Consider the following 26,886-nt stretch of genomic DNA (forward strand, 5'->3'; position numbering starts at 1 on the left):
GTGGCACAGCGCCCGCACACGCGCCACCACGTTGGCGTGCCCAAAGAAGGTGAAGGTGACCTGCTCGCTCTCTCCCGGCTGCAGCTCACCCCACAGCGGCCGCACATCAAAAACCTGCAGGGAGGGGAGGAGAGATGGAGATGGTGAGAGTGGAAATGGATGCAGAAGAGCAGCTGTGTCCTGAAATAAAGCAGAGTCACAGCTGGAGGGGCCTATTCCCCAAACACAGCCAGAATCACCCTGATCTCATCCTGTGTCCGTGCCACTGACCAGTGGAGGGACCATGGGGAAAATCTTCTCCCATAATCACTTATCCATGAGTATAGACTACATTAGAGTCAACTGGAATGTCTCCTGGCAGCAAGAAATTCTCTCTGCTGCAGAACTTGTCTTTGAAACACTTCTCACTGTCTTCAGAAAACCAGGAAACTTGGAGGTGGGAGCCCTTGGAGCTGGGGGAAGGCTCATCTGACTTCTGAGGCCTTTCTCCTTCTCTCTGACTTACGTGCTGTTCTCTCAAGCTGCTACAGCCAAAGTTCCTACAAAAATGTCCTGAAAACCACCTGATGAGGTAAATGGGGAGCAATGCCCTCCAGAGGGGCTGCACAGGGAGCATCCTGGGGCAGCCCTACAAAACGTCCCACATGGCCTCTCCAGTGAGCACTGGCTTCAGCAGAGCTTTGTGATGGACTGGGAGGGATGTGAGGCCCCTCTGTGAGCAGTGCTGAGGGCCACCAGTGGCACTGGGGCTACAGAACCACCTCCCACACTGGAAACATGGACGTGAGACAAATTCCCACTTACCTCCTGCATTCCCAGCTTGGGGTGCTCCATCTCTGAGAACCAGCTCAGTCCCCTCATCCTCAGTGGCCTCTGAGATGCCCCAGGAGTGGATGACAGCCCCTGGAAAAAGCACCACGGGCTGCAGTGAGCTGGCTGCTCTGAGCAAGATCACGCTGCTGCAGGCTCCAGCACCTCCCACACCAGGAGCAGCTGGAAAGGGGCCTGGGCACAAACCAAGGGTGACAATGTCCAGGCCATCAGTCGAGTGTGGGTCCATGCCCAGCCACAGATCAGACCTGGGCTCCATCTGCCCCTCCTACATCAAACCTGCCTGAGGGAACTGGGTGCCCCCAGCATACAGGCAGGGAGGGTTGGAACTACATAATCTCTGGAAGTCCCTTCCAAGCCAAGCCATTCCAGGATTCCAGGATGGCCACCTGAATTTTCCTGGTTTACTTGTGCATACATGGCAACAATCAAGAAATAAAGATGATTTTGTGCTTCTATTTGAAAACATTCAGCCACACTGTTCATATAGGGCTTTGTTTCTCCTGATTCAGAAAAACTGTGCAGTGTAGAAACAACTGGTGTTGTGTTGATCAATTTCCCCAGTTATTTCCCCATTTTATGTATTCCCCCCCCTGTTTCTGTACAATGGTTCCTCTCTTCCCTGATTTTCCCGCCACTGCCTCCCCTGACAGTTGGTCTCCTTGGTTACCCCCTTCCCCCTCAACTGCCAATCTCCCCTTGTTATGTAATTACCCCTCCCTTGCACTCCTTATATGTAAGTTTTCCTCCTCCCTGGGCCCAGTCAATCACCCCCCACTCCTCCCTGCTTTCTAGAAACTTCGCCTCTCTGGGGGCTGTGGTTGGCTGTGGTCCCGGGGCCCCTCCTTTATGTTGTATTAATTGGTTAACCCCTGATGCCAGTTATGTTTGTACCTCTCCCTGGTTGGCTAGTTGGGCTTCCCTCCTCTCTCCACCCCTTCCCTTTAAAACCTTGCCTCTCCCCTCATTCCCAGCCATTTGCTGGTTGGCACCCTCCCTCTTGGTTCGTGTCATCATAGCTCCAATAAATCGGAGTTAGCCCCCAGCTTGTGGACGCCTCTTTCTTCGTCCTTCAGCGCTCTTCATCCACACCGTGCATCCAGCCCAGCCCGAGGCCAAGATGCCAAGGGGGGCTGGCAATACATGCGCCGGGGGTGTCGGCCACCTCCCTCTCGCATCGGCTAGCCGGACATTAGGGCCAAATATGCCCCAGCGCAAACTGGTATTTGTGTGTGAGCAGGTACAACCCTTCTCCATAAACTTAATGCCAACACTGGGCTTTTGAGAAACTCTTCTGCTTCCTTACATCTTTTTCTTTTTTTAAACTGCATAATAATAAGTGACTTCTATTGCTCCATAATAAGTGACTTTGCAAAGTCTTGCTCTGGAGTTGTCACTGCAATACCAGCTTTTGGGTGAAGGCAGAGATGTGAGTGCTCTAGCTGGGTTGGGAAGGGGCTACGTGGAGATCAGGACTCTTCATGGACTGACACACATGGGAAGCTGAAAGCCTTCTCATCATGATGCCGATAAAGACCTCATTTTACATTGTAAAGAAAATATGCCAAAAAATCCCAAACTCAGCATAGTGTGTAGGATCTGAGTGAGCTTCTCTGAGCAAAACTTTCCTATTTCTGCCTCCCCAGACACCCCATGCCCAACTGCCACCTTCAGGGCACAGGACAGAAGGGCAGCAAAAAGAGAGGTTGGCACGAGTATGACTTTTTGGTGGCAAGTTGAGGAGGCAAAGCAAGTGGTAGGTGCACAAGAAAATCCACCTCTGATTCCAGGGAATGCTGTGCATCTGCTGGCTCCTGGTCAGAGTCCTCCTGAGCAGAATCCTCCTGATCAGAGTCCACTTGAGCAGGATCCTCCTGAGCAGGATCCTCCAGGGCAGCATCCTCCTGGGCAGGACCTTCCTGAGCAGGATCCTCCAGGACAGAATCCTCCAGGGCAGAATCTTCCTGGGCAGAATCCTGCGTTGTTTCCGGGGTTTCGGTCAGCTCCTCCACACTTTCAGTCCTGGAGTATCTCCGTAGAAACACTCTCCTCTTCTTTAATGACCGTGGCTTGAATTTAGGTGGTGAAGGGATGAACCTGGAAAATAACATAACTGTGATGGTGGACCTGTAGTGGGGGAGAGAGGTGCCTGCAAGAGCAGCTCCTCACTGCACTGCAGCTCCTGGCTGGGTGCTGGTGTGCTGAGCTCAGTGACAGCCACTCAGAGCCAGGCTGGAGCAGCTCCATGCTCGCAGCAGCATGGGGATGATGATGCTCATACCTGATGGTGTTCACCTGGCTATCTGTCAGGAATGACCAGTGGTAGTTGACAGGGAGTGGGCTGCAGTTGGTCATCTCCATATTCAACTCTTGTTCAGTGTCATTTATGATGCAGCCAAAGTCCACGGCCTTGGTGGGGAGGTGGAGATTTGGGAAGCAGACTTCCCCCCGAAGAGGGATCTTCTCCACGTGAGGATGCTCCATGAAGCTCACTCTGAGAACCTTCTTTACCACCCAGCTGATCAGACTGTTCTTATAAGCTGGGTTAAAGCGGATGCAGAGATGAAGGTCCTTCCCTACACCCACTGTCAAAGGCTGCAAGGAGATGAGCAGTAATTAATCACCTGTGGGATGATGTCCCAAGGTCTGACAGCAGCAAACAGTAAATGCTCAAAGTGAGCCCAGCATGGGCTCCTCAGTTCATGGTTCATCTCTCTACAGCAGGGGTCTGACTGCAGGCACCACAGTCCAGTCCAGGATCCCTCAGGCTCCCGGTGCTGTGCTCAGCCCCAATCCAAGGGGGTGGCTGCTGGAGAGCTGGCATGCTTTCCAGGAGACACCTCTACTGCATGCCTTGCCTCAATCTGCTTTCCTACTCCCCTCTCCTCATGTTTTAGAGCCAGCATGGATGTTACCAATTCAGATAAGATTTTGATTCCTTCAGCAGCTCTGCTGATTCAGCTCAGGCCAATCCACTGCTGACACTACAGAATGAGCTTCTCAACTTGAGGAGCTCCCAGCAGAAGTGCAGCACCACATCCCTCCTCCTCAAACCCCACTGCACAAGCCCACAGAGGCTCACGTTGCAATTTGCAGGGAGGGGCTTCCGGTTCACATTGCAGACCAGGAAGGGCTGCTCCAAGTCCAGCACCACGCTGAATGGCAGGGAGCTGGTGTTTTTTAATGTCAGCGGCTGGTACTGCAGTGTCAGGACATCACTGGGTTTCTACAGAAACAGGAGACAAGGGAAAACAACCTCCAGTGCCATAGACCTCCTTCCCTTTCCAATGCACTTCACACTTTTCAGCCCCAGAAGTGCATATATTTCTATTTACTTCCAGCCAAGTTAAGAGTTACACCTTTAAATGCCAGGATGCAATCTGGTGACTTTACCTTTTCCACACGGAAAGCGATGGCTCTGGGGGACATTTGCACTGCAGGGCAGATGAAGTTGCAGATGACATCTGTTTGCAGGATCTGTTTCTTTGCTGTCTCTTTGCCCACCACAGCGTGGCACAGCAGCCGCTCCTTCACCTCCTGCACACAAGATTCCCTTGTGTCCCAGTGTGTGCTGGCAGGCCCAACACCCCACACTGCCTTGCCACCCACCCATGGGCCCCATTCCTGTCACTTGTTATTAGGGACTGAAATTAGTCTCTGCTCTCCTCAACAGCTTTCTTTTCTTTCTGTGCTGCCACCTATTTATTCTAAATATCTGTGCCCAGGGCTCCTGAAGCCAGGGAATGCATACCAGACTTAGCTGGCAGCTTCTCTGCAGAGTTTCATTTCCCCTGGAAAGAAAGGTCCAGGCAGGAGAACACTCCCAGACCCTGCTAAAATCTCCCCCTCTGAGCTGCTCTCCAGGGGTGCTGCAGAACCTGGCTGTCCCTGGGACACCAGGGGTGGCTGAGACACTGGGGCAAGCAGTGATAGAAAAGTTGACCAAAGTCAAACTGTCAATTCTGATGATGTCTGGGAACAGTTTCCTGCCTGGATGACATTGCACTGATCATTAGAGCTGGCATGCTGTGTTTTCCCCCTCCAGGACTCATAGCTAGAGCAGCCCTGTGCCCACGTTTGTCTTCAGAGGAAAAGCAATGCTGCTCCCAGACGCTCCTGCCATTCCCAGGGCATTTGTTTTACTGCCTGGGTAAAGGGTTTTTCCCTCAGAAAAAGCACTTGACAGTAGTTTAATTTGCTTCCTGCATGGGCTTCTAGCCTAAGTGCAACTTCTTTTCTCTGCTCTTCCTTTCTGCCTCAGCACATGACACAGGTAAGCCCTGTTTGCTCAAAGGAGCAGTACTTCCTTTCAGTCTGTATTTTGGGATCAGCAAGTTGGGTTTATGGTAGCTTAACACAAAAGAGCCTTAGCAACTGATGGTGGCCAGCAAGGAAAGCAACTGGCCTTGAAACAGTTTCTTGAAGTCACATGCTCCTTGTGCCAGGCCAGTGTCAAGGGGCTGCAGAAGAAGCTGCAGTGGAGGGGATCTGATGGGGAAGGCTCAGCCCTGGGCAGGGCCTCACCTGGACAGTGCTGGAGCAGCCTTCCAGCACCATGTCCACAGTCTGGCCCGGCCTCAGGTCCACCTGCACTGGGCACAGCTTGAACACGGGGCTGCCAGGCCTGGGCATGGGGGGAGCCCCTTTGCCCTGGGGGCCCGCGGGGGCCGGGGCCCGAGCGCGGCGGCGGAAGGTGCGGAACCCTTCCGTGCTCCAGTAGAGCCGCTGCGTGCGGCGGCCTCTGTTCGTCAGCTGGAAGTGGTAAAAGCAGCGACTAAAGCTGCAAGAGAAGAGAGATGGAAAATGTCACGGGAGCTGTTATTTCCCTGGCATCACTCAGCTTCAGCTTCACCCTGATGGCATTCCCTGACTGCACACTCTGCAATTAAAACCTCTGCCCAAAAGGCTGCCCAGGCTCAAAGCTTCAGCCCTGCCAGGTCTTCCAGCTTTTCCATTTCTGTGGCTTTCCAGGATATCTGGATATTTGACATATTTCTAAATGAATTCCTGTGGTTTCATGGAAACAGAGCTGGGACCTTGAGTACTGAAGATCTACCCTGAAGGGCTATGGAAATATTGTTCCTTGCTGAACACACAGGAGATGTGGAAGTTTCTAGAGTCTCCTACCTGAAGCAGGACTTCAAGTCGAGCTTCGGAACGAGAGGTTTGTCCGTGACAACTGTGGTGCCAATGCCCACAGCCTGGAGAGGGATGATGGTCACAGGGTTGTTCTCAATGAACACCTTCAGCTTCTCCTGGAATTTCACTGTGTCATTCAGGTTAGCTACGATAGCCACGGACACCTCAGAACGGGGGGGGACCACTCCTTTACTGGGCTCAATCCTCCAGCAGGAACGTTCCACAGCCTGTAGGAAAAGCCAAACACTAAGTTAGATGGAAGCCATGGACCCTGCTCTGCTGTGAGGTGCAGAAAACGGGAAGGCTAAAGAGATGAGTATAAAAACCATAAATGTTTAATTTCCCTAAATGTAAGCTATGGTGTCCAGCACAGCAACTCCCCAAGAGCTTATACAACCTGTATTTTACCTTCCTTTAACAGACTCGGGTCATTAGCCCTGTTTTGCTCAACCCAAGGGAAGCTCCTCCTCAGGAGAAGGTAATTCCCCCTGCTGGCTCTCTTTGGAGCGCTTGCCAAGGGAAGCTGTTTACTCCCTGCTGGCTTCCTGGCAGCGGAGCTGGGTGTGCACAAAGGCTCATGGCTGGAGGAAGGCAGGACTGCTCAAATCCCAGCCCAGCAGCCACACAGCTGGAGGACACTGCTGAGAGCCTGAAGGATAACTCTGCAAAGCCAGCTGAGCAAAATCCCAAATCTCCTTTCCCAAGGGGCCATCAGTGTTTCTCAACACCCCTGAAGGACTGAAGCCCTCACTCCCCACCAATCATCAGCTGTAGAGAGGTGCCCCAGGGCCCTCTGCTTTGGAAAAGTCACCTCTAAATGCTTATAGCAGAGCAGGAAAGCAGGAAGCAGAAAAAAAACTGGACAACATGTGCTCTGTGGGCATGGCCCACTCTTCCCAAGAACTCTTGTCATCTGCTTTCTCATGGACTTCATGGACTGAGCAAGGGAGCTGGAAGGTACCCAAAGGAGGGGGAAAGGCCTTGCACCAGCACAGCTGTACAGACACAGCTCTGCAGGTCTGGCCCTGGCAGGAGCACGTGAAACCCAACCTTTACACACCATGAGCACCCAGCCAAGGTGCACTGCTCCCTGCAGAGGCTGAAAGCAGAACTCCATTGTGGAGTCAGGAAAAACTGCCCTGCCAGTCCTCCACTTTGGGATAACATTTATCCCCCATACAGCTAGAAAAGCAGCAAGAGGAAAATTCACGCCCCTCCTCCTTGGCCCAGGAGGCTGAGCCTGAACTCTCACACAGCACCTGATGATTTATCCACAAATACAAACAAGTCCACTTGATCAGGGTTGGCTTTAACCAGCTCCAGAAGTTGAACCCACCCAATATACGGAAGATCAAATCTCTTTTCAAAGCTTTTTTCAAGCTGTAGCTCCAGCCCTGCAGCTTGTCCCCCTCTGTAACCTCCAGGAATGAAACAACCTTCCTCTGCAGGTGATCTCCAGAGCCATTCTGCAATGCTGCAGAGACCACAGGCTCTGGGGGTGCACAACCCTCACAGGTGCATTTATTTGCAACAGCACCACTGGTTTGACCCACAGGAGTTGTGAAACTTGCCTCCCCATGAGCAGTTTGAGGGCACATCTCACACCCTGCTTTCTGCCATTAACACAAGTCTGGCACAAACAAATGCAGATGGAATGGGGAGTCCATGGGGAAATCCATGCCCTCTTAGGAGCAAAGGGCCACAGGCTTCTCTTGATCTCAGAGCTCCGAAAACAGGACTTGCACAGCTAAGTATCTTCCATAAAATAGAGAACTTGCAAACATGATCCAGACTCATTTCTGCTCCAATCTCTCTGCAAACTATTTCACAGAGGCGTGCCTGAGATCCTGGCTCCTCTTGCTTGCCCTTGGATGGAATATCTTGCTTCCACTCACACAGAACAATACAGAAACACTACATACAAAAAACAAGTCAAGGGCTGCTGGTAACCAGCACCTGTCCCTGGAAAACAGCCCCACACACACTTACCATCTCCACCTGGAAGGTTGCAGGAATCTCACACTGATTGGCGAGGTGGAGAGTTTTGGAACAATCCTCTAGGACTGGGATAGAGCCGAAGTTTATCTCCCTGGGATGGACATAGACAACGGGGCCCTGGCCAACGCACTCTAAACAGATTTCCTGTTCCAGGAAGAAGGTAGGAAAGGTCAAAAGACGCAACAAAGGCAGTTTTAAAAACACAGCCAGCTCCAAGAGCATTCCTAGACTGGGGACAATGATGGCCCTTGGAAGTTGTCAGTGGTGCAGACTGAAACAGAAGGCCTGGAGCAAGTGTGGGGTCTGCAGTGATCACACCTGAAAGCCACAAGCTCCCATCATCAGAGGACAAAGCACTGCTGGTTTGCCATGCTTGCTTCTTCACACCTCTTCCACACGGCTCTTTCCTTTACCTCCTGCCTGCTTCATTCAAATGCTCCACCTTGGCCCAAAGCACCTTCCCCAACCTTTGCTGCTGCACAGCCATCCTTGAAGACTCTTTACAATTCAAAAAGCTGCACTGGTGAAAGCAGCACGAGCCAGAGGCAAGGAGGCTCTTCAGAGTGGAGATGAGGCAAGTTAGCTGCCTTCAGTTTGTGCTGATGTGTAATCTTCATATATATGAGTAAGGCGCATCAATTAGTAGTTGCATCATTCAAGCAGTATTTTTTCCTTAAAAAAAAGTCTGAACTGACTTAATAGTCTGAAACTCAAAAGGATTGTTCTTGCAGAGCTAGCACAGATGATGGGACAAGGAACATGGAATTCTTTGCTAAACTATGTCCACATGCTGCAGCACTGCTGCCTTTGTGGGGTGCTCATGGCACAAAGCAGACTATGGAGGGATGAAGAGCATCCATGTCTGGCAGACTGGGCCTGTATTTTGTAGCCACTTGTTGTTATGATATGTGCCTCTTTTGGGAGATCTTTTAGAATCTTCTTTACAATCCTTGGAGTCTTCTTCAGAATCTTCAGAGTCCTCTTTTAGGAGGCTTTAGTTCAGGAATTGCTTGCCTTATCCATTTCCAAACTTGGTGGAAAAAACAAGCAAAGCCTGTGCTCCAGATGCAAGTTGTGCGGACATTCATTTTGTTTTGGGTGGGCTTTTCTTGAGGAGATATGCTGGGTATTTCTCAGACCTGAGGGACCTGGCTTTCAGAGAAGCCTCAGTCCAGCTCTGCAGAAAACATTCCTTTAGCAAACAGTGCTTGCTTTAGCAGGATTCAGGGATGTGATGCTGAACAGCTGTAATGAAGCAGCACTTGTGTTCATCTGATAACATGGCAGAGTACGAGACCCAGGGACTGGTTTGGGTTTCAGCCTGGGCTTGTTATCCCATCTCCCAGATTTGTAACTCTGTGCTGGGTCAGGCACTCAGATTGCCACCTGTGAGGCTTCCACTCTTCCTCTTTCCTAGGCATGAGCTGCTGCTTGTGCCACCAGTCCCTTCTGTCCTTGTCCACACCCGCCATAAATCACAAGCTCCTGGAAGAATCCCTGTGCAGTTTACACCCCACTGGGATGAGTTGCTCAAGGCACACAAGTCCCCTTGCTCTCACCAGTGCGGATCCTGGTCTCCCAAACACGGCCAGCTTGGCAGTGATGCTGCACTGTCCCAGCAACTGGGCCTGGAGTGTAACTGGGATCTGCACCGAGCTGTGAGCCTCGATAATCCCAGACGGTGCAAGGCTGGAGTACCACGCAGCAGCCTCCTCCTTGTGTTCCTGGCAGGGACAGAATCAAAGGCATCTTCAGAACTGAGGAAACTTTAAACTCCTTAACCTCTACCACAAGAGCAACTCCCACACGCTTGTAAAAATTCTCAGGAGAAAGCAAGAAAGCAAAAACCAAGATGCAAGGTGTAGGTGCTCAGCATCCCCAGGGGTCCAAAAGTTGCTGCATCAGAGACACCCACTTGGGTGCTGACAGCTTCCTTGCATCGGATTTTCACTGCTCTCGAAGCTCTGCCACGTGAAAGCAAGTCAAGGACTAGACTCTAAACATCTTCCTCAAGATGTTAAACTGCTTCCTAAAGTTTGTATTTAGGTTCCTGTTCTCAGAAAATCTTTAGCTTTGAATAGAAACCAGCAAGGTCTTATCCAAACCCTTTTATTCCCCTAATAACCCCCCCAGTAACATTTGAGGGGAGGAGATGGATGCAAGGCCAAACCTGAGGGAGAAGACAGTAGCAGCCAGGGAAGTCACTGTCATTCACCAGGGTCACCTTCTCATCATAGAGCACCTTCAAGCAGCAGTGCCCCAGTTCCACGACAGGGTTGAGCACTCGCAGTGTAGGAACGATGCACCTGGGCGAAGAAATGACCCCAGGGGAATGAGAGACACTGGGAGCATGGAAAACTTTTGTCCTCCAAGAGCATGCAATGGAGTGTAAGGTATTTGCAAATGTAACAGAGTAGAGTAGTAGAGCAATACTACAGTAGTCCAGAGCTGTCTTAGCAGTGTTGCCCCTTCTCTGCCCAAGGACACTTGCAAGGACTCCCGTAACAGTGCCAGTGGTCCCTGAGCTCTGGGGGAGTCTTTCCAGTGAGGACCAGTGCCCACCAAGGCTCAAGGAACACAAGACTCCAGTGTATCAGTGAAAATGACTCCCTTTTCTCCTCCAGCACTGTTGTCCTGCCTAAAAACTGAATCATCTCTTCCAGCAGTGAAGGGCACAAGGCCCACAGTGCAGGTGACCAACTTCTTCCAGTTCCTAGAGCTGCCTCAATTCCTTCCCCCATGGATCTCTACACTGACTGTCCCCATTTGTGCTTGCTTTACAAAATGGCAGCCCAGGCACTGACTGGATGGCTCTGCCTGGGAGAGGGAACAGCACCAGGGAACTGCATCCCTCTTGGCACTAAACTGACACCCACAGCAGCACAGCAGGATGGAATTCTGCTGCAGCAAGAATGACTTTTGGTCTCAGCTCTGAGAACATGACTCAACAGAGCCAGAGGGAAGCAGCAAAAGCTGAGCTGACCTTCTGACCGGTCCGGCCTTTTGTCTCTGCCCGGTCACGCATAGGATGGCCTTGGGACAGCCCGCGCTCCAAAGGATGAGTGCACTCTTCATATTTTTTGGTCTTCAGTGTTGTTTATTATTTCTTATCTACAAAATTTTCTTCCAGCCCGACAGAGGTCTGACCAGCAAGGCAGCCAAGGGCACATTGACCTCCCACTGGGCGGTTGTCTATTTTTATACTAAAAACTACGTACAATATATTTACCTTTACTTTCCAATACCTTTTACCCATACTAACAAGTGTACATTCAACATGAACCAATTCCAAAGTGCCAACATCACCACAGAAGATGGACGACAAGAAGAAGAAAGAAGAAGGGCAAGACACGCCCCGATTCCTCCATCTTGTCTTCTACACCCCCCCTGCACCAAAATCCTAAAACCTGTATTTCCACCCTGTGAATAAATAATTCTTACACCACTTATCCCCAAGTGATTCTCTTGTCCTCATATAGGTGGCACATCCCCTGCAGGGTCAAAATCCAACCACCAAGCGCTTCTGGCAACATTCCAGGATTTCTGAGCCCCCCCCCAAGGGTTATCTCGGCAACTCTGGACATCAGGAGTGATGTGCTGAGTTCCCACAACCTTCCACATTAAGGACTACAGTCCTCTTTGTAAGACCTCTTGCTCTCCCCACTCCTGCCTGGAGCCTCTTCCCCACTGCACATGCACTGCTGAAGGGACCCAGACCCCAGCTCTCAGCAGGCTGCTCACTGTGTTCCAAACCACTGCTGCAGGGTGGTCACAAGCAGCATAAGTTCACCACTTGCAGGAAGAAGGGCAGGCAAGCCTTTGGAAATTTGTTCCAGCTCAAGCACCAAAGCCCAGGCCAACAATTCATGTTATTCCTGCTCCCTTTAGAAAAAGGGCTAGGGCCATGGCTGGCTGTGAGCAGGGGGGTATCTCACTAAGGGCTGCTTTCCTGGCACTGTTCTCATGTCTAGATGGGCAGATCCAGCTCATGAAGCAGCACTTCTCCTTTGGAGCTGCAGCCAGGCAGTGTGCTGGTGCTGGATGCCCGAGTAAAGACAAGCAGGTGCAGGAAAGGTGTTGGTACCTGGCTGTGAGGGGCAGTGCAAACACCTTCCTGCCAACATCTTCCACGTCCAGCACCAGCTCCAAATTGTAGTCCCCAACAGTGTTGGGACACAGGGTGACCTGGCAGAAAAGAAATGAAGTGCAGCAAGTATTTGCTAACTCCCAAAATTCTCATTACCCATGTGTGTTGTCCTCCAGCTCTTGTTCCATGGTAGACAAAGGGAGGATTTGCTTTAATTCTTCTGCTGGTCCCTAAGTAGAGCAACAGTCTTTGAGAGTAAAAAAAGTCCTCTGGCAATTTGAGATTTGCTAAAGGGACTAATTTTTCACCTGACTACAATGACATAAATGCAGAAGAAGTCTGTTGTCTTGAATGGAACAAGTCCAGACTTACAGCAGGAAGCTGAGGGCAGAGTGTGGCCCAGCACATGCTGGGCAGTTTGTGGCTGCAGAGTATTTTCTGTCCCCACTGAAGATTCCTGCAGTGAATACAACTCATCTGCTGCCCAGGAGATGAGAAACAAGACCAGGAAGAAAAGAAAACTGCTTTCCACAATGATATCTCTCTCTTTAACAGCAACTTTCTGTTTTCATCCTTCCTCTGCCCACTTGCAATCAAATAAATTGTTCTCAAAAACACAAGAATGGCTTCAGGACTTGACCATATGGTATTGATCTCAGCGTATGATTTTGGAAACAAAACAGTGCTCCCTGAGGAACATCCCAGGTAACCCAGCTAGCAGAGGCCTCCCAGCAGTGCAGATCTCTCACTCCCAGGATGCTCAAAGCTGGCACCAGAGCTAAAGCCCTCCCACACTGCAGTGAAGCCTCAGCCCCAGCAGCTGGACTCTTCCCATACCTTGATATCCTGGGATCCCAGGGCACGGACGGTCCCGCTGTGGGGGTTTATGGTAAATTCCCGTGACCTCCTCAGAACTCGAACTTCCTTCCTCCACAGCTGGCTGCTGGGTTTGCCTATCTGAGTAGTGCTGCTAACACTGGGCACTCCCAAGCCATCCCCAGGAATGTACAGGGAGAAGCCCATGGGCGTCAGGGAGGTGTTAAACAGGCAACACTTCAAGGTGTGAGGAAAACCTAAGAAAATGACACAAATCCCAATTTAGGCATCAATACCTCATGATTGCTGGTGTGAATATCCTGCTGGGAGGATAAAACTGTGCTTGGATTTTACTTCTTTGTTATCTGAACTACAGCTCATTGCAGTGGATCTACGGCTTGGCTGGCCAGCTATGTGTGGAGCAGACATCTCCCAGCCTGCTTACCAAGAGTCATTTAAACCCAGATGGGGAGGAAAAACCAACTGCAGGCACAGCCCAGGGCTTCTCCATGCCCATCAACAGTGACTGCAGCAGGGAGGCAGGAGAGGCACAAAAAGGATGTCACGCTCTCAAATGCCACTGAGGTAACACATGCAGACAACATTCAGCAGCACAGTTTAAAGAAACAAAGATTAAAGAGCTGCTCCCAGCTGAAGAAACCTTAGGAATGAAATCAGATTAAGCAGGATGAATCTGCTATTACAGAACCATATTCCTGCCCAGTGCCTTTCTTTATTGTGCCACTTACTAAAAGGGAAACAAGAAGTGGCCAAACAGTGATGCTGACTTTTTATTCCTTTGGTCCCGTTTGATCTCATGATGGCAAAAGGGTACCTGAGGCACCAGCAGCCCTGAATGAACACCCTGAAGAGGCTGTGGTGGAGGAACATGAGTGATGAATGCTCTTATGTTCAAGGGCTCCATTTCAGCACCACAGCAAGCTCTGACACTGTGGTGCCAGCCCAGGGCACACTCACCAAAGGCGATGTCACCGAAGTGCAGGGCGGGCACATCAAAATGGAAAGTGGGTCCTGTCACAGAGCCCCTGCAGGGACAAAGACAGGGAGGCAGTGCCTCTGTTAAAGGGAATCACAAAGGGTTTGGGTGTCCTTAGGGAGAGGGTGGACAAAGGCAAGGAGGCAGTGCCTCTGTTAAAGGGAATCACAAAGGGTTTGGGTGTCCTTAGGGAAAGGGTGGATAAATGCTGCTGTCAGAGCCACCCTGGGTTTCAAATCACCCCAGCACCCTGTGCTCAGCACAGCACCCACGGGGGCAGGAGGCAGCCAAAGCAAAGTGCTCAGCAGCTGACAGATGCCCCAGTCCTTGGCACAGTTCCTGCTGCACGGTTCCTGACTCCCACATCAGCCCTTTGCTGGCTGTGCAAAGGAGGCACCAGAGCCCTCTGTGCACAGGAGCTGGGAGCACAGCTTGTCCCCACAGCATGGCTGGGAGAGGGGAGCTGAGGCTGCTGCTGCCCATCTGGCAGGGATTATTCACAGGAGTTTTTACAAACACTGCTGCTGCTGCAGAATGACCCAGGCTGGCCCATCTCAAAGCCCTGGGGGCCTTGCTGGGTGTTCAGGTGGGACATCCCAGAGCAGCTGCTGCCCAAAGCTGATCCATCCCACTGCCCACAACAGCCTAAGCAGGAGACATCCCTGCAGGGAGGAGTCATTGCAGCTCCTGGGTACCCACACAGGGCAGCAGGCACCCCCACACTAAAGGGATGCCAGAGCCAGAGCCACCTCAGGCAACACCTTTTTTCTCTGCTCCACCACAAAATGAGGGAGATGGAAGATGATCACCCAGAGACAGCTACAGATGTGCCCAACAAGCTCCCAAAGCCCTCCTCACCTGACAGTGAAGATCACAGGCTTAGGGGATTCAGCCACATGGAAGCAGAATTGTTCCTCAAACTCCCCCCGGATGGTGGGACAGAAGGAGACCCGGATGGCCTGGAGCTTCTCTGGTGCCACGATGCCCTCCTGGGGCAGGAAGGTGAAGCAGGAGCCCATGGCTGTGGTTGGAGGGATGAGTTTGAAGGGAGCCTCAATAGGCCCCTTGTTGATCAGGTATGCCTGCAGCAGCAGAAAAGCAAAGTGGAAATAGAGGAATGTTCCTTTCCTACAGAAGTCTGAGTCACTTTCAAATTAAACTATTAACACCAGTAAAAGACAGAAGATGCCTTGTGCTGCTGCATGGCAGAAGCCAAAAATACACCATTGAAATACAGCTTTGTATAGCTTTGGGTGTTTCATTCAAAGCAGTGATAACTTCATATAACCAGAGCCACTCTGGGGTTTTCCCACTGGCAGAGACAGTCCAGTTTGACCTGCAGCACAGAGGGGCTGCTCAGCATCACCCAGTTCATTCACACCTGGCCCTTAGAGCAGCACTGGGCATCACAGCATTACCAGTGACAGCACCACAGAGATTTCAAACGTGTCCAACCCCACCATGGGCAGGGCACGTTCAGCTTCCATTGCAGCCCAACCTGTTTACAGCAGGAGTGGGAGAAACCAGAAGCAAAGATGTAGGAAGTTCCTTGGCTTCCTTCCCAGAAACACTTTGCTCTTTCTAGAGCCAGAGGTACATCAAGGCTGAGGTGTGGTGAGGGGCTGGTCAGCAAGGGAAAGCACTGCCAAGGGCTTTGACCAGCGCTGAGCCAGGAGGGTGGATGGTTTTCCTCTGACTCCCACAAACGTGCAGGAGGGACATGGCTGAAAACTGTTTGCAATGGACTTGAACTCAAATGCAGCCAGTTCGTTCCAGCTGCTTTTGGACAGCCTGAGCACAAAGGTGATTTGTGTCTGGGACTGGAATAAAAGCCTCTGAACATGCAGCTTTTTGACCCAGTGTTGGTTTCAGGTGTCAAGTGGTTTTGCAGGAAGCCTCCCAGCTGATCTCCAAAGAAGGCTGCCCAAAAGCAGGGCCTGGGGTCTCACGAACAACAGACACACCTTTCTGACCCCATCCAAAAGATCCAGATTCCAAGAAATCCCCCCAAAATTGACCAGCATCACAACTACCCAAGCTGCCAGGAATTCCACAGGTCCACAAGGCTCACTGCTACCCTAGGAGCCAGCAGGACCCACCCCAATCCTGCTGCTTACCTCATATCTGTGGGTTACTCTGACAACAACCTCCCCGATGTTCAGTTCCTCAAAGTGGAAATGGACCCGGGGCCCGAGGCCTTCCCCCATGAGGAGCAGGGGCAGCCTGTTCTCACGGCCTGGGGAGAGATTTCTATTTCAGTACAGGAATTCCTTCTGCTCTCCTGCATTTTCCAGGCTGCCTTAGTGCTAGTCCCTGACTCTGTGCTGCATGGGACCAGTTCCTGATGTCCCAGGAGCAGATATGGACCCTTCCCTTCCCTCAGGAGATGCAGTACATCCATAGAGACCATCCTTTCTTCTACCCCTGTGCTGAGTGTGGAACTTTAGGAAATGCCAGAAATTTTGTTCTTCCTCCTTCTGGGTGCACCTCAGAGTGTTTTCCCCAAGGGAGGAGGAGCAGACTAAATACAGGCAGCATTCAGAACAGCTGAGAGGGAAAAAATCAAAATAGAGGAGATGCCCTGGAAGCTGCAGGGACAGTGGGCATGTGCCAGCAGGGCCCTCCCCAGCCATGGCACAGGAGCCCAGTGACCTGGGGGAGTGTTTGCAGCTGCCTTCACTGCAGAGAGGGGCAGGGGAAGGAGCCGTACCTGAGATGTCACAGTAAACTGTTCGCTCATAGACCTGGGCTGCCTGGGGCGTGAAGAACACGCTGATTTCAGCCGAGCACTTCGGCATGATCTCACCCTCCTAAAGCAGAAGGACACAGCAAAACCTTTATCTTCGGACACCACAACTCTTGTTTTCAACCACAGTCCTGTAAGCTGTTATCTAGAGCATCAGTGACAAGCAAGGAGTGAGTAACACTCATCAATAACACTGAGAACAGAGTTTGGAAGCTTTAGTCAGGCTCCTGCTGCCTGCCAGGAGCCCACAGGGCAGAAATGCTTTTTGCAACCAGCTCTCTGACCTCACCAGAATCCCGATGACTTCTCTCTTGGCACACAAAGCCAGCTGAGGCAGGGATCAGTCAAGTGACCTTAGTCAGGGATGAGGAGGAAGAGAAAGTAGAGAAGCAGGAAGGGAGGTTCTCAGCCATCATTTACCTTTGGCAGAAGGGAGAAAATGTCATCGTCTAACAGCATGGGATCTCCTCTGATCTTTGCTACCTCACTCTGGAAGGTGTGGTTGAGAAGAGCAAGGCGTTCTCGGCAAGTGATGTCCACTTCACGCTCCTTCAGAAAACTATACAACTTGTGCCTTTGCTGCTGGTATATCCTGTGATACTGCCTGCAGGCACAGGAAAGACAAACCCAGCAGGTTGTTTAATAAGCCACGTCTTTGCAGAGAGAAGTGGAAGTGCAGGAGCAGCTCCACAGCAAAGGGCTGACCCTGAGCCATGGGGTCCCAAATGGATCAGAGGGTCACTTGTTCACTCCACACTTGCAAGCTCAGGAGAGCTTTCCAAAGGCAGCAGCCCTCAACAGAGCCTTCTGGCTCAAAGCCTCTGCCACAGCTGAGGGAGAATCCACCAGCCACCTCAGGCAGCTTTTCCTGACACACAACTGCTTGGGGGAGGCAGGAGAGATGGGCTGGTTTACTTACCCAAAACCATTCAAAATCATCAGTACCTCCTGAAGGCATATGTTAGTTTTACCCTTGGGCAAGGAATGTCTCTGAAATGGATCTTTCAAACCCACCTCAGCCTGAGCTGTTCCTCCTGTTCCTCAGTATCCACAGCCTTCCACTGGAAGCGGGCTGTGATGTCGCTGCGGTTGTGGATGAGCACAGTTGCGCTGTTTGACATGGTGATGTACGTCTTCTCCAGGGTCACAGTATTCCTGTCCAGCCCGATGTGGGCATCCACAGCTCTGCCATGAAGGCTTGTGTGGGTGTCTTCACCTGGAACAAAGCACAGGGGAGTCTTTGCTCACGTCACTGGCTGATGGAAGCACAAGGAACAGAGCACACCACAGGCAGCAGAAGAAAGTGTCACAGCTTTTAGCTGAACGAGCAGTTCCACGGATCAGTCCATGGATCACAAGCTGAGAGCTGCATGTGCACAGCATGACGCCGTCCTGACAACCTGCCAGCGTTTCACCCTCTAGAACAGACCCCTACCAAGGCTCCCTCATTTCCAGAGCTTTCAAAGCTTCATTATTCCCAGCCAGCTCCTGGGATTCATCTGGGCTCAGACTTCAAGCTCACCATTCCTGTTGCAGGTGAGCATTTCCCAGGCGAGATGCAAACAACAAATACCAGACATGCTCTCTAGAAATGGCATTTACTTGGAGCTCTACGAGGATCAAGATGACAAACTGCATGACTACAAACCAGATGACTAGAACATGAACGCCATGAAAAGTATCATCATCTCCCTCCTGAAACCCACGGCCACACCAGCCTTTCTGCTCAGAACAGGCTCTGCTCTGAGGGATGCACAGAGTGCCCTGAGCACTGCCCAGCACTCACCTGTGTCGTAGTGCACAACAAGGGACCTGGAATGGTCACCAGTCTTCAGTGGCTGAAATTCCACTGCCACCTCCACGGCGTCACCAACATCCAGAGTTCCCATGCCCGGAGTGACAGAGAAAGGGCTGCAACACAGAGACAGTAGGACTCTTGGTGGAGATTTGGGGATGTTAACCCTCTTGCAGTCCAGTTCTGCTCACTTGTGCAAGCAAAGAGCAAACCAACCACAGTCAGCAGAAGACAGAACAGACAGGGTCAGAAAGAGCCACTGACTCTAGTGTAAGGAGATCCAGCCTTCACAAGATCCTGTGGGATGAAATGACCTCATCTCCCCCATACTCTGTATCCAGCTCTCTGCAATGAGGCTCAAGGGTCATTTGCATCTTGCTTACTCTCATCAGATATCAGCTCCCCTTACTGACAGAGCTGGGCAAAAATTATGGCCATGGATACCAAGGACCAAGTGCTCCTAACATAATTTACAAACAGAGCTGACCAGTGAGCAAAGCTGGCAATTTTGTGACCAAGTCTCTCAAAGCACCATTCACCTGCACTTTTGGTAGATGCTGTGTGCAAGGAGGCTGCAATCTGTTTCAAGTCCCATGGTACAGTTATCTGCTACAGCCAAACATTCTTTTGTCCACTGGTGTCTTAAATGCCATTATTAAATGATTTGATTTTGGGAGACTTGATCTCATTAAAAGTTGCCTCCCACACCAAGGGAGACAAAAAAAATAGGGCTAATTGAATTGCTCATGTGTCCACTAACACTTATTGCAGGAAGAAACTCAAATATCATCTAATCTTAACATCTATTACTTTTAAGTGATGGTCAATTAATTCTGATGTCAAGCAGCATTAACTATTCTAATAAATTCAGTCTGTTAGGTTACAGCAGCTCCATCTCTGTGCTGAAAAATTCTGTCCAGAGTCAGCAGCTCACAAGCTCCATTTTTCCCTCTGTCACTACATCTAGGCTCTATTTCATCTACTTCAAGATTTAATTCTTAAAGTTCAGAAACTCTTTAAATCCCTATCAAGCAGGATCCAACATGCTCTGTAGCACTCAACAGAACTGTGGGCAAGCACACTGTAAAAGGATACCAGACTTTATTGGGGATTTATTTTGGTGGTGACAAAACAAGATCTGGAAATCCCAGAGAAAAACTGTGCATGGATTTACAAGTTCCTGCCTACATGTTTGCACAGTCCAAAGCAGCAGCCTGTTTGAGCAGCATCTGAGGAGCCTGGATTGGAGCTGCCAATAGCTCTGGCAGGCTTTGGTGGAAGCTCCTCTTGGACCCTCACGTTTCACAGCAGAAAAGTCAATTTGCCTTTTGACCTCTGTTTTGCCAGAGAAAAAAACATCAAGGCCACTCAGCTGCCTGAGGTTAGACAGCAGATCTGTGCTGCATTCCTGAGCTCAGCTCCTACACCAGGACCTCTGGGATGTCATAACCCTCAACACACCACCAGCCAACTGAACTGGTTTCCTTGCAGGTACGGTGTCAAAAATGCATTACCCTCCCCAGTTCAGCCAACAGGAGAAACAGTGATTGTCTTCTCATATTGGGCATCTGATGCGGGGACCACTGGAAAGCCACGTGCCTGTGGCCTCCTAGAGAATGGGTCTATTTGGCTGGCAGTGCTGAGTAAGCATTTCAGAAGCTGCTTGTGCTCAGGAGGGTGCAAGCCAGCTACCAACATGTTCCAGCACCCTCCAGGAAATCTGAGACAGAGAAAGCCCAAAGACTGCATCCTGCTTAAACCACGAGAAGCAATGGCAAACCCCACACATCCTGCTCACTTCCAGCCAGGGCTGCGGGGCAGCAGCTCTGATGCTCTGGTTCCTTCTGCTGCTCTTTCCCAACTCTGCCATCACCCAAAGGTGATATCCTTTGTACAAGGACAGATGAGCTGCCTCACCTCTGGGTGCTCAGCTCGTAACGAGCAGGCCGGTTTCCAACATTGTGAACCAGCAGAGTCTTCTGGGTCGTGTACTTGACCGGACACTTGGAGAAGTCCAGCTGGTCAGGGAAGTCCAGGATGGCTCGGCCACCAATGGCCCAAATTGGCACAATGAACTCTTCATTTTCAGTGGTGCAGAGGAGCTGGTGGAAATAATCCTGTGGCAAAAGAAACTGTCTCAGCACAGAGCCTTTATCTCCATCTTTAGCATGGGCAAAGAGTATCTCCCAGTTCTAGATCCTCTGAAACCAAACAGGTCCTCAAAAGCCAGGCCAGATGCCCTGAGTCCAGCCTTGCAGGTCCACTTTCCACTGAAAACAGCAACCTCTTGGGCCCTCCAGACTCACCTTTCTCTGCCCAGGGGTGAAGAGGATGCGGACAGTGGTGTAGAGGCCTGGTGGCACCTTGCGGCACACGTCATTGGGGCCCACCAGCTGGAAATAAGGTGAGCTCTTCAATGTGACCTTCACCAAGTGAGGAACCTGCAGGACAGACATGGAATGATGGTTTTGCCACTTGTGATGGCACAGGTGGACATGCCCTGGTGCCATCCTTAAGCACCCTTCTCTGCTCTCCTCTTCCAGCACAGCGTTAAACCTCCAGTCCCAGCACTCACCTTGTCCCTGTTCCTCAGAACCAGCGGCACTTCACAGACCTCACCGGGGCTGTAGTTCTGAAACACCACCTCTGGTGGGCAAGGCTGAAACGAGCGCTGCTCTGGGGCAGCTGCTGAGAACTGCAGGGAGAGGCCAGAGAGAGCAGAGACAGGTTCAGCTGCTGGGAGGAAGATTCTGCTCTGATCCCCAGTGAAGTGCAGACTCTGGGTGAGCACATCAGCCCAGCCCACGCTGGGCAAACAGTGGCTCCTCCACCTCTGCCCTGGGCTGACCAAAAGCTCCTGGACCAGGCTGAGCAGGCTCAAGCCAAGCTGCTCTTGGCATCCTCCTCAATTATCGCATCAAACAGCAAGGGCAGGGAAAGGCTACCTTGTGATGGGAGGTCCCAGGCTTGTCTTGAGGCTGGACAATGTGAGGCAGACTCAGCTTCTTAGCTCTGGCCAGCCTCTGCTTGGTGCTGAGAGACATCTCCCTCTGGAAGGCAGAGGGAGTCAGCTGGAAGGCAAAAAACCAGCAAGAGTCTCAGAAATGCCCTTGCTCATGGAGGCTTTTCTTGTTCACTTACTACTGATGAATGATTTGTGATCACAGCCACTAGAACAGTTCTGGAAGCCCTGGAAGTTTGCTGCTGAAATACTCAGCACCAATAAATTAATAATACAGAGTGCAGTACACATACTCCAGCCACATGGCTGTGTCCCACAAGTCTCTGTGATTTGATGGGACATGGTTGGGGATTTCTGCTCTTTGGGCATTTGTTTCCTCTTACTTTTCCCTGGATTGAGGCAGTGGCCTTTCAGAGAGTGGGGAGGAGCTCTCAGAACTGCCCAAACTCCATCCCTGCACAACACTCAAAACTCACAGCCAGGAGATAGCACTGCTGGCTGAGTCCAAGAGAAGCAAGCAAGAAAAGCTGTACCAAGAGTGAGGTGCACAGGAATGTGTCCAAGTTTTAGCTCTCTCTATCAATTAGCATTGGTTTTCTCTGTGTGGGCTGACAGAGCCCTGGACAGAAGAACACAGAGGGATCTCCTTGGCAGAGCCTCAGCAGTGGGGCATCTTCAGCCAAGTGAGCTGCAGACAGCAAGGGACCTTTGTGGCCCTGGCTCCATCCAGTGCTGCCTGCAGGGCTGCATCTGTGCCCACCCAGGAGCTGGGAGAGAACAGCTGCCTTGGGAGCTCTTCCAGCTGGGACCAGCCGTGGCTCTCAAGGCTTTGGGCAGAGTTTGAGCTTTCCCCCTCACGTGCCCGGGTGCCCAAGGGCAGGATGGTCAGAGCAGCACAGGTGAGTGCCCAGCCTGACAGAAGGAATGGCTGTGGCAAAGGGGAAGGAAAGAAGCCCATGCTGAGGGCTTCAGCTGTACATTGGTTTCCCTTGGCTCTGCTGGCACAGCCAGGCAAGGCGCTGGGCTGTCCCTGACACATCCCACAGTGTTCCCTACTGCACCAGGACAGCCCCAGCAACAGGAGCAGGGCACAAAGGGCTGGGGAGGGGCTCTGCAGCTTCAGAGCACTGCTGGCCAACAGGGGCAGGGAGAGCAGGGAGAGCAGGGCAGTTTCCAGCCTTAACACAGCCCCAGTGCCTACTCACAGAATCAGCCTTCAGTCTTTCCCTGAGCAAAAGTCGAGGTGTTGGTGTCTTTGGCACTCCAGAAGCCATTGTGAAGAGATGATGTCACAGAGGAGTGACAACGCCTCAACAGAACTGGAAGGAACAACAAGGGAACTCTGAAAATCCAGAACGCAATTCATGGCAGACTCAAGGGATGTACTGGTGCTAAAGGTTTTATATGATTTGAAAGTAGCTAAGTGCTCATTAGGCATAAGCAGCTAGTGTTGTTAAGCCTTTAGTTGGACTTTATTTGAACTATATGGGTACCTTATTCCATTCAAAGATGGATTGTACTGAAAGCTGGAGCTAAAATGCTGACTATTAATAATAGTTTGAACAGACAAAGCTGTAGCTCAAATATTACTTAAAAACAGCATGAGTAGCCCTCCTCGTTTTTGGCTAAACACCCTCTGCTCTCTCAGCTGCTCCTCACAGGACTTGTGAGAGACTGGAATGTTATGGTTAATGGCTTAAGTATTGCTATAAAGGACTTTTTACCAATTGTGCCAAAATTGAATAAAGAAGCTGAGACCCTCAAGCCCACCATTCCCTGAAAATGCCTCCTGACTGGCACTTGGCACTGGGAGTTAAGCTGCCTAAGGGAACCTGAGACAAGATAAAGCTGACACTATTGTCCTGTTAGCTCAGGTCTGGGGAGAAGTGAACAAGGCTGAGGGAGAAAAATATATCCCCACTAAAGTCAAATCCAGCAGCTGTCCTGAAAATCAGCTCTCTCTGCCTTCAGGCTGGGGAAGTCATAGCCACAGACTCGTCTGCTGAGGCCAGGTTGGCACACAAACTTCCCATCCACAGAGGGGGAAGGAGGAAATTTTGGGGGTGAGGCACAACCTCTGGTAAGGGGCAGTGGACACCCATCCTCCCTCAGACAAACTGGCTCAGCTGTAAAACCCCCCAGCCCCAGAAGGCCACATCCAGGGGACATTCCCATGAGGGGCAGCTGAGGGGGTGTCATAACCCAGCAAAGACCTCCAAAGTGCCCCCAGAGCCATTCCTGAGGCCTTGCACCAGATGACTGCATGGCATGCAGAGAAACACAGCAGATCTGAAAATCCACAACCCAATTCATGGCAGACTCAAAAGACATACTGGTGCTAAAGATTTTATATCATTTGAGAGTAGTAAGAGACAGAGCCAAACTTGCCCCACGCCAGGGAGGTACCTGGGCAGTCCCACCTTGCCCAAATCTGCAATAATCCATTGGAGTCTCACATTTTGTGAGACCTCACCACAGAGACCAGAAAAGGACTGAATGGGATGGGATGGGATCCATGGAATGGTGATATTTTCTACTAAATCTGTCTCTATCACTCTATTCCCTCCTTCCCAGCCCCTTCCCTCCCCCTCTTCTTTTTCTATTTCTTTCTCCCTCTCTCTTCCTCACATTTACTGTTCCATGAAATCCAAACTATTGACTTTGGCACATGGTCTCGGTTTGCACCTTAATCCAGGGGCATCTCCTTAATAATTTTAATAACCAGATCATAACAACCCACTGAAACTTGAACAGTACTCATTCACCTATAAGTAGTTTAAATAAATACTATAGGAAAAAATGTATAGACAAGTATATTTAGGAAATGTTGCATTTCTTCAGTGAGAAAAAAACACCATCTGCAGACCATGTATTGTTCATCCCCTCAGCTGTACGTGCCACCGAACTGAAGACTGGCATTATCCGATCCTGTATTTCCCTTTGGCATTCTCTTTCAGAGCACAGATGTGACAAAACCAGAAAGCACAACTTGAGTCAGTCTTTACCTTCAAACGAAATTCAGGACTCTCTGGCAGAAACCACTGTTCTGCAAGTTTAGGCGTCCCTCGCAGAGCAATGTTTTGCGAGTTCTTGCCCACAGACAGCACTGTTCTGCGAACAACTCCGCTGGCAGTGGCCGAGTGCCGCCGGTGAGCGCACCGGGTGCGAATGAGCATCGGGGCGGCTGCGGGCGCTGAGGCCGCGGCGCCGTCACAGACGCTGAGGGCCCGGGCGCGGTTACCGGGCAACCGCGGCGCCGAGCCTGGGGCCGGGCCGGGCCGCGCTGCTGGGCGCAGGACATTGGCACTTTGGCTGCTGACTTGGCTTTAGTGCCTTCTGCAGAGTCTTTCTGTATTTATGAAAGTTTAAAATGTGGTGAAAAAGGCACCTTTGGCAGGTCTATACCCTGCTCTTTGTATAGCACTAGGATGCTATCCTGGCTGGAGCCCCAGCAGGGCCTGAGGGAGCTGGGCAGGGGCTGAGCCTGGAGCAAAGGAGGCTCAGGGGGCCCTTGTGGCTCTGCACAACTCCCTGCCAGGAGGGGACAGCCGGGGGGCCGGGCTGTGCTCCCAGGAACAGGGACAGGAGCAGAGGGAACGGCCTCAGGCTGGGCTCAGGGCGGGCACCAGCAGGAATTTGCCCATGGAAAGGCTGCCCAGGCCTTGGCAGGGGCTGCCCAGGGAGCTTTGCAGTGCCCATCCCTGCAGGTGTCCCGGGAAGGGCTGGAGGTGGCACTCAGGGCTCTGGGCTGGGGATAAGATGGGCATCGGGCACAGCTGGGACTCCATGGGCTGGCAGGGATTTTCCAACCCCACTGATCCTGGGATTCTGTGCCATACAACTTGGACAAGGTTTCCCACCTCTGACTGGTTCCATAATGAGAAAGGAAATTTTTCAGAGTACCTTGACCTTCATAGTCATGAAAAATGATCCTTGTGCTAAAATTTTGCTCTGCCTTTAGCAAACAAAAGAAAGCTTATGAGGGATCTGCTTTCCCTAAAAATAAGGAAAAATTAACATCTGAAAACAGTTAAATATGCACATTGCACGGGGGCATACTTGGCCCTAATGTCCGGCTAGCCAATGCAAGAGGGAGGTGGCCGACACCCCCGGCGCATGTATTGCCAGCCCCCCTTGGCATCTTGGCCTCGGGCTTGGCTGGATGCACGGTGCGGATGAAGAGCGCTGAAGGACGAAGAAAGAGGCGTCCACAAGCTGGGGGCTAACTCCGATTTATTGGAGCTATGATGACACGAACCAAGAGGGAAGCCACCAACCAGCAAATGGCCGGGAATGAGGGGAGAGGCAAGGTTTTAAAGGGAAGGGGGTGGAGAGAGGAGGGAAGCCCAACTAGCCAACCAGGGAGAGGTACAAACATAACTGGCATAAGGGGTTAACCAATTAATACAACATAAAGGAGGGGCCCCGGGACCACAGCCAACCACAGCCCCCAGAGAGGCGAAGTTTCTAGAAATCAAGGAGGAGTGGGGGGTGATTGACTGGGCCCAGGGAGGAGGAAAACTTACATATAAGGAGTGCAAGGGAGGGGTAATTACATAACAAGGGGAGATTGGCAGTTGAGAGGGAATGGGGTAACCAAGGAGACCAACTGTCAGGAGAGGCAGTGGCGGGAAAATCAGGGAAGGGAGGAACCATTGTACAGAAACGGGGGAGAATACATAAAATGGGGAAATAACTGGGGAAATTAAATAACACAACAGCACATTTGTCCTTCATTGAGGAGCAAATAACAGACTGCTTAGCTTTAAACATATGGCCTTGAGTTCTCCTGACTTTGTGGGAATGAAAGCCTTAAATCAGATTCACACGGATTGAAGTATCTGAGTATAGAAATGAATGCAAGATCTATGTCAGCAATGAAATCACACTTCCTGGAGTGTCTCTTATGCATTTGTTGACCAAAGAAGAGATTAATTGTTTCACTTGTAGAAATGTCACTGGTGTCTGAATTTCTGAAAGATAAATATTTAAGGAAGAAAAAAAAAATCACGGGCAATAAAAATTGGATACTTGTAAAGTCATTGGTAAAAGCCTCATCAATATTCAGGTGAAAACAGAATACTTTCTTCAAAAGCAAAAAGAAACAAAACAAAACCCCTCGTACATCACTCACAGTTTGACAAGAAAAAGCTGTTCTTACTACAGAAATTTTCCCAATCTGAAATGAAATTGTTTCAAAAAAAGAAAATTAGAAAATGGAGCAAGAAACCCCTATAGATTGGTCATATCAGAAAAATGCTGATAGGCAATACATCATGTTTGACCCTAATAACCTCTGATCAAAATTTAAATGGTTCTCTGTAGAAATTATATTGTAATTATTTTCTCAAAAGACTCATGATTATTTAAATGGCATAGGATTCATCATTAAGTGATATTCCCAGAGTGAAAATACTATTATCAGAATAATAATAATAATCTTCCTAGAAATATCAGTACAATAGAGAGTTTGTAGCAAACCAAAATAATTTAAAAATTAATACAACTGGTGCTG

General features: G+C 50.7%; 1 protein-coding gene across 1 annotated transcript; it reads right to left on the reverse strand.

Moving 5' to 3' along the window:
- Nucleotides 1–1,903: 1,903 nt before the first annotated feature.
- On the reverse strand, nucleotides 1,904–24,547 carry LOC131563693 (hydrocephalus-inducing protein homolog). Its single transcript, XM_058813809.1, has 24 exons — nucleotides 24,377–24,547; nucleotides 21,355–21,480; nucleotides 20,985–21,068; nucleotides 20,716–20,850; nucleotides 20,327–20,526; nucleotides 18,401–18,525; nucleotides 17,629–17,830; nucleotides 17,035–17,218; nucleotides 16,579–16,678; nucleotides 15,986–16,104; nucleotides 14,727–14,950; nucleotides 13,850–13,917; nucleotides 12,893–13,128; nucleotides 12,053–12,153; nucleotides 10,139–10,274; nucleotides 9,528–9,692; nucleotides 7,960–8,112; nucleotides 5,959–6,197; nucleotides 5,356–5,611; nucleotides 4,225–4,368; nucleotides 3,914–4,057; nucleotides 3,113–3,426; nucleotides 2,554–2,928; nucleotides 1,904–2,012 (listed from the first exon to the last, which is right to left on the reverse strand). Exons 1-24 carry the CDS (start codon nucleotides 24,545–24,547, stop codon nucleotides 1,904–1,906), a joined length of 4,110 nt encoding a protein of 1,369 aa, XP_058669792.1.
- Between the last annotated feature and the right edge of the window lie 2,339 nt (nucleotides 24,548–26,886).

Source organism: Ammospiza caudacuta, chromosome 13, assembly GCF_027887145.1.
Source record: "Ammospiza caudacuta isolate bAmmCau1 chromosome 13, bAmmCau1.pri, whole genome shotgun sequence".
Taxonomy (NCBI): domain Eukaryota; kingdom Metazoa; phylum Chordata; class Aves; order Passeriformes; family Passerellidae; genus Ammospiza; species Ammospiza caudacuta.

Excerpts from the sequence above, each read along its gene's own strand:
- LOC131563693 (XM_058813809.1), bottom strand. The coding sequence starts at position 24,547 with ATGCTCATTCGCACCCGGTGCGCTCACCGGCGGCACTCGGCCACTGCC. Across the intron at positions 16,105-16,578 it reads AGTTTACTGTGACATCTCAG|GCCGTGAGAACAGGCTGCCC; the intron begins GTACGGCTCCTT and ends ATCTCTCCCCAG. Across the intron at positions 8,113-9,527 it reads GGAGACCAGGATCCGCACTG|GAAATCTGTTTAGAGTGCGT; the intron begins GTGAGAGCAAGG and ends TTCCTGGAACAG.